This window comes from Carica papaya, chromosome 3 (genome assembly GCF_054855325.1).
Source record: "Carica papaya isolate Zhongbai chromosome 3, ASM5485532v1, whole genome shotgun sequence".
Classification (NCBI taxonomy): Eukaryota; Viridiplantae; Streptophyta; class Magnoliopsida; order Brassicales; family Caricaceae; genus Carica; species Carica papaya.
In genome coordinates this window covers 4,641,000-4,652,099 of record NC_142311.1, presented here as the reverse complement: position 1 = coordinate 4,652,099, position 11,100 = coordinate 4,641,000, and the positions used below count along the sequence as shown (strand labels likewise).

At 31.7% G+C, this 11,100-nt stretch overlaps 1 protein-coding gene across 1 annotated transcript; it reads right to left on the bottom strand.

Moving 5' to 3' along the window:
• Positions 1-4,084: 4,084 nt before the first annotated feature.
• On the bottom strand, positions 4,085-6,269 carry IQD19 (IQ-domain 19). Its single transcript, XM_022043860.2, has 4 exons — positions 5,640-6,269; positions 5,340-5,558; positions 4,517-5,197; positions 4,085-4,403 (listed from the first exon to the last, which is right to left on the bottom strand). The coding sequence occupies exons 1-4, from the start codon at positions 6,066-6,068 to the stop codon at positions 4,383-4,385; spliced, it is 1,350 nt and encodes a 449-aa protein (XP_021899552.1). The 5' UTR covers positions 6,069-6,269; the 3' UTR covers positions 4,085-4,382.
• Positions 6,270-11,100: the final 4,831 nt, after the last annotated feature.

The following is an 11,100-nucleotide window of genomic DNA, read 5'->3' as shown; positions in this document are numbered from 1 at the left end:
CAGCATAATAATTAACCATGCAATAACCATATCTCATTTTATACTCACAGTTCACTTAAACAACAATATAATTTAACATAGTCAAATAACTAATGACCGAAATATCAGTACACAATGCAGGGGAAACAAATAACTAAATAATCACAAAGATTCTAAAAATCATCAATTGAGTTATGCATAGTATAATAGTAACCAAATATAAACAATACAGAAAAATAAATAGGAAATCAAAATGACCATGAACTAACCAGTTCCGACTCCACTAGTGACCTAAAATTATTTTTAAGGTTTGCTAATTTTTCATAAAAACACACAATTATTAACATTAAACCGTAATTTATCGTAACAGAGAAAATTGTGAAGGATCCTTACCTAAATCAGTATTTCAGAATGTCGTGCTGTCTATTACGGTTTCTAATGGGTTCCGAATTTCTTGAATTATCCCTGTAGAATTCAAAACATTTGTCACGTATCTAAAAATACCCTAGAAATTCAAAATTGGTATAAAAAATCTTTTTCGGCCAACTTCAAGGTTCCAGCACCGTGGCACCGCCGTGCTCCAAGGACGACACCACCACTTGCGACAGTGGTTTACCTCGGCCTGCCCGTTTTCAGTCAGTTTTGGTCGGTTTCAGCCAGCTTCATACATATCTCTGTGGAACAATATGTTATGGGGTCTCGGTTGGCCGAAAAAATCATAAAACGGAGACCTACTAGTGGTGGAGTTTTCCTGGTGCAGTGGCTCCGCTATATCAACTTCGCGGTTGGGAGTTTTTCTTCGGTCAGCCTATAAAAAATATAACAGTGAACAAAACGGTGAAAAAATAGCACGAAACAGAAAACAGGAAGGGGTTCATCAGAGGAGGTGGTGGGTTTTGCCCGCGGCGGCACCGCCGGGTTTTACTCGCAATTTTCATCTCACCCGCCATTTGTTTTGCTCTGATATGGTCATAGGGGTGCTTAGATTCGAATTCTGAGCAGATAAGAGAATTTTTACCTTTTATGGCGGTTGGAGGTGGCTCCGGTGAGGTGGCGGTCGGCTGTCAGCTCCCTTTTCCGGCGACTGGTTCTTCTTCTCCGGCGGGAGGCTGGCAGCTAGGGCTCAGGTTCAGTGTGATGCGAAATGTTTATACTCATCTTGCTTTAATCTGGATCGTTCATCACGTTTGATCTAAACTGTTCGATCGCGCCTAAAGAGAAAATGAAACTGGACCGTTCATCGCATTTGATCTCAACCGTCCGATCGCGTTCTAAGAGAAAATAAATCTGGACCATTCATCGCGATTTGATCTCAACCATCCGATCACGTTTAAAGGGAGAGCAAATTCGGGCTGTCCATGCACGCGATATCAATCCTAGGCCGTTCGATCGTAGGGTACACGGATCACCTGCGTGGCACCGACATCAGAGTGTCTTGCCACGCGGCGTGCTCCGGTTCATCAGGGTTGCTAACTAGGCGATCCTACATGGTAAAATTTTTTTTATTTGCACTCTAACCCCCAGTTTCTGATTTTTCTTTTAAAAATACTCTCCGAATCCAAATTGTCACCCATTTTTTCTCAAAATTATTTTCAATTTCATCTCTAACCTATTTTTTTCCATAAATTAAACAAAAATTAAAATAAATTTTTTATATATTTAAAATGTTAAAATTAATCCTAAGCCAAATTACGAACCCGAGTATTACAAAATAAATACAGAAGACAAATTAAACACTTGTATATTTTTATACTAAAAATACGTAAAATATTTCAAAACTATATAGGCTATGAATTCATAATATTTACTTACCTTATGTTTTTAGCAGTCGTAATCTTAATTTCGGAAGAGTTCGTGCTTTATTTATAATATTTTTCTTTCAAAAATTCGACAGAGTTTTGGGATGATTTGTTATTACTTTCTTGATTTAAAAATATCCAACATAATACTCAAAAATTATTTCTAAAAATTAAAGAGAAATCGAGCTTTAAAACTTAAGGAAAAACTTACCTTTCTAACAATTTATAACTTCCTTTTGATTGTGAGCCTTTTTCCTCTTCCCTTTCTCTTCCTCTTCTCTCACAAATTTAACAGAGTTTCACTAAGGTTTTTATCTAAAACCTTAAAATACTCTCAAACATCATACGCTTCGTACTCCCTCTTCTTCCTTCACCTCTATGTTTCTCACTATTTTTTTTATTCGAAATGCCTCTTCCTCCCTTCTCTCATTCCCTATTTATAAGAGTTGAGAGCTACGAGATAAAGGTTATCACCATGCCGTCATACCATTTCATTTAAAAGTTATTACATTTCATCATGTCATTGTACCTAAAAGATTATCACTTTTTATATGTCGTTTTATCTAAAATATCTTTTTACATGTCAGTTCATTTAAAAAATTATCACTTTTCACATATCACTTCATCTAAACGTTATCACTTTCTGTTATGTCATTTTATCTAATAATTATCATTTTTCATTATATCATTTTATTTAAAAGGTTTTCACCTTTTTTTCATACATGTTCATGCTTATTCTAACTCTTTCATCGCTATTCATCTTCTTACTGTCTGACTCTAAATTATATTTTTGACCTTATTATATATTTTTAAATATATATAAAAGTTAAATTAAATATTTCAAATATAAAAAATTAACTCAGAGATATTTTCAAGCTATCAAACATAATTTTTCAATTCTTTTTAATTTTCAATTATTCTTTAAATTACATAAATATGTAATAAATTGTATTGCAAATCTCAATATTGGATTTGATCCACACAATTTATGGTTTATTAATGTATACAAATTAAATTTTATAAGAAAAAAGAAAGAATAAATTACATTATGATTTTTAAGTTTTGAGCTATTAAAATGAGGATCATTAATTACTCAGTTGCTATGTCCTGAATAAAATATTACAACTCAATCAATAAATTAAAAGCAGTTAAAAACAACTCCTAAAATACAAATTAATTTTCCTGGTGTTTGTTAAGATTCATCAATTATCTTTAAGAATTTGTTTATTTTCTTTTTAAAATAAGTTCTTCCAATATTATTTTTATAAAAATAAAAAATATATTTATCTAACATCTGTAGTTAGTGGACTGGATCATAATATTTATTTAAAGCATATGAATATGATTGTAATTCAAAAGTTATAATTTTTTATTTTTATTTTTATTATAAGATATGAAATAAATTTTATTTTTTTGTAACACTAATATTAGAATAAATAGAATGCACGTGGCAGTACGTATCACATTGGTTATTTAACAAAGAGACTGCTCTATTTTTTGGGCATGAATGCACCAGCCCACACAGCCTCTTGATTTCTCCATTACTAGGGATTTAAGTCTACCAGCTCAAAATGGAGTGGGGAAATTTAAAATTAATGAACCAATAAATTTTAATTCGCTGATTAATTTTTTTTTAATTAGAAATAGGTAAGAATTATTCGGCTATTTAATTAAAAAATATATATATTATCTAATTTCTTTTAGAATAAAAGCAAATCTAAAAATTTTTAAGACTAATAGATAATCTTACTAAATCTTAATATTCAAATTATATTCGAATTCACTCATAAACTCAGATCAGTTAAAATAATTATAGATTCAGTATCACATTAAACTAAATCATCAAGAAAATATTAATTATTAGTAAAATTAATTTAATTATTCTTTACATATGTATTTCAATTAACATGATTCAATGAACATAAACATATTCATGGTATATAATTAATTTGATTATTTATGCCTACTAATTTTAAAATTATTAACATACAATTAAAATAATGAATATATACAGTGTATATTATTCTTTACTTATTACATATTTAAGAATTAATTTCATAATATTTTTATTTATTTTTAAGAAGAACATGTATTCAAGCTTACAATTTTTAAGATATACGTTTTATATAATATTTTATTTATTAATACTATTTTATTTTTTATAGAATAAATTATTTAAATTAATTATAACAATACAAATGTAGATGAAAAACAAAAACAGACATTCCTCCACTCGGTTCAGCGCAATTTATTGGAGCAAATATGAAGTTTCAAATAAGTTATACACATTTAGAGATCATTCGAGGTAACAAATGAGCAGATTGATTATGAAATATCCTTGAATAAAATTCCAGTCCAGGGGAAACACACAATAAATTTCTATGGACAGATTAAATTATGTCAAACCATCAAAACCCAAAAAAAAAAAAAAGCTCTACATAGACTGTTCTTAAAAGTTAAGATTGCTGTCTTACAATGATCCTAGACGAATGATAAAATCTTGTGACAGTTTTATTTCTTCAATCTTTACCTTTTCACATTTTTCTCTGATGTGAAATTGGGGTATCACATGATTATAGCAATTTGTGTTATAAGAATCTGCTGTTAATACCTATCCCCGTTAGGCTGCATATCCAAAAAAAAAAAACAAAACAAAAATGAAAAGGAAAAAAAAATCCAGTGAGATATTTTTCTTTCCAAGCAATTCATAATTGAGACTGTAATAAATTGATACTCACATGATATGCAACGACTGATCTGCAGTAGTTGGTGTTTGTGAGGACTGTACTGGTGGATCCACACTCACTGTCTATAAGAGATACAGTTGATTTATCAAGCTTAATTGACCATGGATACTGATAATTTTGAGCTGTTGTGCCCACATGCGAAGACGAACGCTGCATTCTCATGGCTCTTGGAATGTTCCTTCCTTCAGTTGACATTCTTCTCCGGCTAGGCTGCCTTTCGAATGAATCCGGCCTTTGCTTTGGCGCACTCTGGGATCGAGCTTTAGCCCTCGAAGATTCTGTATTAGCCATGTAATTTGGGAACAAATAGGCCCCAGATTCTGCGTAGTCTGGCTTTGGGAATGAGAAAGGAAGTTTAGATTGATCAGGTTTGGAGATAGCAGAATAGAACTGGGGACTGCTCTGTGCTGTGGTGAAGCAGTAGTCCTCAAAATGGCCACTGAAGGTTCTTGGACTCATGTCAGTTATGGCTGATGGAGCTGGAGATAGCTGGTAATTTTCTTGTTTTGAATACACATGATTTGGTGTATAGTGAGGGGAGGAGAATCTATGCGCTGTTTTTTCAGTTCCTGAATTGTTTGAATACATATTTCTACTCTTCAAACTTGACTTTGCCTCACCAATATCCATTTCCACAATCTTAATGTTCTCCTCCATGCCTCTATTACTCTCCTACATATATATGTATATATAGGCACACAAATATAAGATTTCCCTTCATTCAATTCAATATTTAAGAAATAAGACACTGGTTCTGATCCTAATTCCCAATAATTTATGTTTTTGTATGAAATTGAAAGAGCAGAAAAATTACCTGATGATATACGTGTCCATATCCGTTGATGTCCTGAATGGATTTTCTGTGGGTAGATTCTTCAACCATCCGGATCCTCTGAGCTCGTGCTCTGGTCTGCACTGTAACCAATGCTTGCATGCACCTCAGTGTAGCAGTAGCCTGTTTCCTCACCAGGTGACCTCTCACTAATGCCTGCAACTTCACCAGTCCTCTCAACGCACACAGTGCTTTTCTTGCCTGCAATTAACAGATGTTTGAATGGCATAGCTCGTTTAAGCGTGTGCAAATAATTCAACAAGTTAACACAGCGAGTGGTACCAGGTAAGCACGGAAGAACGATTGGATTTTGATGGCAGCAACCTCTTCAATTGCGCTGGTTCTGCCATTGGCAGCAGCCGTTAGTCGGATCACAGCAGCTGCAGCCTGTACGGCTGTCACTGCGGCTGCAGCTGTAGCTGCTGCAATGGCCATGGCGTGTTTCTTCTGCTCATGATCTTCGATATCCAATGCAGGCTGGACAACTGCCGCGGGAGGAGGAGTAGCAGGTGGTTCCATGGATTTTGAGTCGTTGGGAGGTGTTGCTGAAGATCGGCGGAAGCTCCATCTCCTTTTCTCTTTAGGAGTTGAATTGGGATTATGAATCTGAATTGGAGACGAAGAAATCTGATTGTTTGCATTTGGCTTGTCCTTGTCTTTTTCTTTCCTCCCGGTCAAGAAAAGTCTAAACCATTTCCCCGTCTTTCCCATCTCTGAACTAGTCTTGGTATCATGAAGATGGGAGAAGAATCTTCCCCGAACCTTTGAAGACTTATTAGGAGATTATATCTCAGCTTCTTATTTCTTTCTTTTTTTTAATATATTTTGACAGCTCGATCTGACTGGTTCTGTATACTATTCCTTTATGCGTAGTAACTCCCAAATTAAGAAGGGGATTAAATTTTTCTCTTATGTCAAGTTTGCGGGATAAGGAGAAAAGAAAGAGAGAGGAAAGTTCCCACCATACACAGTTAAAATTAACTCAGCCAAGAAGTTTGTGATTTTCCCATATTGCTCTTTGGGAATGTAAGTAATAAAAATTTGAAGGGTATTTTGGGAAATTTGGTGATGGTATATGTGACATGGGGGAAGTTTCAGAAAGCACGTGGAAATGTTTCATCATTGTTGAAGGATGTAATTTTACATATTGAAAAAATAAGTTATCTGATATATACCAAGACTCTTGAAACAAGTCATCTCACCTTTGAATCTCTTTTATTATTTTTCTGAACCCATAAAAGAGTAACAAATGTGTGTGTACACCCCATGCAGGACATGGGTATCAAAATTCAGAAATGCAGAGGAAACTGAACGATTATTACGATAGTTTTGTTCATATATATACATATATATATATATATATAATAATATATGGTCATGTATGTTGACCCATTTTCTCCAACTGTAGGTCTTGGATCTCATCCAAGTTAAAACTGCTTCGTGGAATGTCTTTGAAAATACCCATTTAAAATCCCCAAAAACCATCATGACCCTTGCATTTGTAAGATTCAAATCGCTATTTTTATTTAATTTTTGTCTTCATTTGCAGTGCGTCTAACCGACATGTATGTGGAAGAAATTATTTTATAACTTAATGTACATAATCACCTTCAACTATATATATATATATATTATATAGCGCTGGCGGGTGGTGGTGTAAGAATGGGATTTGGGCCCATATTAAAGATCACGGACCATTTGTTAATCATATAATGAGATAATTAATTAATTTTTTTTGGGTGCAAAGAATGAGATAACTAACTAGTTGGCAGTCACATGGTATGCCTCCATTTGCTGGGTGTTTGCTTCTGGGAAACAACGCAGTGGTTCTTCCTCTTTCATCCCTATTTACAGTCTTCTCATCATCATCTGGTCAAAAGGTTCCAAAAAGAAAAAAAAAACTAAAGAAAATAGCTAAAATATTTGAACTTACATAAATTACTATAAGTTTTCGAGCTTCTACTTTTTTTTTTTTAACTCTTTTAAATGAAAAACAGGTAAAAAAAGTTGAAAGAAATGACAAAATGCCAGATTATTAGGTAAAATTGAGTATCCTAAAACTACTATTTATAAATATATATTTTAAAAAATAGCAATTAGCTTGTAACCATAATTAATATTTCACTACCACTTAACCTACCTATAATACATTAAATCCCCAGTATGCCAATGAGCAAGTGGACATATGATTCTACAAGGAACATGGTTTATGCAATGAAATTATTAGTGCACAAGGTAGTAATTATACCTATATATATACACACACACACTTGTATTTATCAGACCACACTTTTAACCGCCCACAATGTAGGGATTATGAGTCACACACTAAATAGTAATCAAACTTCCTTTTAATATATATTCTTAACAATTAACATCTTCTGTAATAAATAGGCACTTAAATGTATAATCTTTCTAACTAACAATATATATCAAGAAAACTAAGAGGATAAATGATAAAATACTCCAAATTCATCAGAGAATGAGCAAAAAAATCACCACTAGAGAGAAAATTTTATTTAGAGTTTTATAATCATCCGCTTAAATGAGGGTTTTGGAGAATGTAAGGTACTTATACCTCGGGTAGAAATGGTGCACACCCACACCATACCACTCTCTGCGTGGGTTTAATGAAAGATCGCATTTTGGACTCCCTTGCATTTTGAACTCATTCCTTTTTGCTCAATGTCTATTAAAATATTCCCTCAAGATAGAAAGTAAATGTTTTACTCTCATCTTGATCATATATTAATTAAGCAATCCACTATATAATGATTTTTTAAAGATATGTAAGTTGTTGGTTGCTATTAACCTTGTTTGTCATTACACTTCCATCTTGGATTCTTTCTTTAATCAAACGAAAATCTAATTTAATGTTTTCTCATGTGGAATACAAGTTGGTAGCTATGTGCATGGCTATTTTATTGTTATAATGCAACACTATTGCTTCTAGATGACTAATCTAAAGCTGTTCAAAACATATTTGCTCTAAAGTAGCTCCCAGCATACACTGGTGATCGCTTTATATTCAGACTCAACTAAGAATATAAAGACAATGTGATATTTTTATATTTTCAAGATACTATTGAATTTCCAAGCATAATATAATAGATTGTTATAGATTTTCTTGTGTATGGGCATCCTACATAGTTATTGTCAATATAAGTATTCAATTTTAACAGCTTTAGATTAGTCATCTAGAAGTAAGGCTTGAGTAAAACAAATCTTATCTCGAAGTTCCTTTAACATACCTTAGAACCTTATAGGCATCATTTAAGTGTTGATTCCTAATACTTAAATGAATTGACTTAAAGTCTGAATTGAGTACGCCAAGTTTGGTCTAATGAGTGTTAAGTACATGAGTCTACCAATTAGCCTCTTGTACAACATTGGATCTATAATTGGTTCTCTTTCATCCTTGGATAATTTGGTATTTTGATCTAGTGGTAGTGTTGAAATTCTACCACCTGATATAGCTATATCATTTAACAAATCCAATACATACTTACTTCGGCACATGTGTATTTCTCTTCTTAACCTGACAGCTTCAATTCCAAAGAAGTACTTTAAATTTCTTAAATCCTTAATTTTGAATTCATTATTCTGCTTCATTTTCAATGCATTTATTTTATTTTCACCATCTCCTACCATAATTATATTATCAACATAAAAAAATAAAACTATAAAACTCTTACCACTTATTTCATAAAGAGACTGCAGTCGATATTGAATTAAGTACACAAAGGGATTGCATGATTGGTAATTTTATTCGTTTAGATCTCCATATAGGAAAGTACTATTAATGTCAAAATGTCAAGCTTTTATTGCTACAAAGTTAAGAGTATTCGAACTGACACTATCTTCATCACTGGTGAAAATGTCTCATAATAAGTTAAACATTCTCTTTGGGTTAAACATTTGACCACATATCCATTCGCTTTAAACTTCACCTTGATACCCATTTATACCCAATTATGTTGTGTATCTTCTCTTATACCCATTTATGTTATATATATCTTCTCTTAACAAAATAACAACTGCTAGACATTTTAAATCAAAAAAGATCCATCACACAAACATTTTTTTTTATGGCACAACATTAAAAAAATTACTTAATAAAAACTATTAATACTTAGAATCTCAATGGCAGACAGTAGACCCTTGTGGAACAATCTTTTTAAAAGATATTTCTTCATATTTCCTTTTGTAACTGCTACATGACACTTTTCTTGTCTGAGACTCTTCTAATGCAACCTTGATTTAAAGATGCATGCTATATTTTGTAACAAGATTAAAAATAAATTAACTTTCGATTTGATTGGAACATAATAAAAAATTTTAAATTCTGGTTCTATTATCTCCACAATGATATAAATATACAATTAACTAACTTTGTTTTAGTGGTTATTTATATTTTGGTCTTATTCTATTTTATGCTAAAGGTTCAATTTTCGACATGTGCAGTGCAAAATTAATGTATATTATTTGTATTAAAAAATATTTATAATCCTTCTTAAATTTTCTCTTACACAAAAATTTTTCAACTTTTAAAAAATAAACAAAAAGTAATCTATTTTTTATTATACTAAATCCCCATTCTCTTAAATTTTTAAATCTTAGATAAAACATATGCAAGTGAATAAAAATCAATCACAACTTTCACAAATATTTAACTTTAACCAGACCTAGCATCATATATGGTGTTAGTTTAATTAGTCAATACATGGAGAATCCAACTGAGAATCATCTCTCTGGTGCAAAAAGAATTTTTTGTTACTTAAAAGGAACAGTTGATTTTGGAATTCTTTATGTAGCTAAAACCATAGAAAAATTTATTAGATTCTCTAATAGTGATTTTGCAGGTGACTTGAATGATAGGAAAAGTACATCTGAATTTATTTTTCTGATGGGTTATGGGGCTGTATCATGGACATCGAAGAAATAATAAATTGTTACTTTATCTAGTATAGATGTCGAGTTTATTGTAGTAGCAACATGTTCATGTCAAGCTATCTAGTTGAGAAGATTGCTTGAAACACTCCATACTAGCAGCAAGGTTTAACAACAATCTTTTGTGATAATGTTTCAAGAATTAAACTTTCCAAAAATCTAACTTTACATGGAAGAAGCAAGCACATTAATATTAGGTTCCATTTTCTTCGTGATCTTTGCAACAATGGAATAATTGATTTAAAGTTTTGTAAAAGTCAAAATCAGGTGACAGATATTATGACTAAACCACTCAAGCACGCTATGTTTGTTAAACTTTAAAGGATGTTTATGTATATTCATCAATGGAAGTAGCTCAAGACATAGCTTAACTTACCTAGCTCAAGAAGTTAAGTTTTAAACTGATTTATGCATATATTAGTTTAAGGGAGGGTACTAACAGTAACTTACTTATTTACTAAAGATATTTTATTTTTTAAATATTTTTATGTTTAATACTTTAATAGTTACTAAGTTTTAGTATTTCAATTTATGTTAGTAGAATTTCAGTTTATGTTAGTGGGAGTTCAATTTATGTTAGTGGATTATTACTTCCTATTTTATAGAAATTACGGGTTCATTGCTTACTGATTTCAATGCCTATTTATAGACTAATTTGTTATCAATTTAGATAAGCTTTCACGTTCAGTTTCTGTCTTTTTGCTCTATCACTCTTATTTTTGCAATCTATTAAATTTTAATCGATAATGATATCAGAGTTATAAGTTTTTAGTTCATCTGAGAAAAGTAGTAC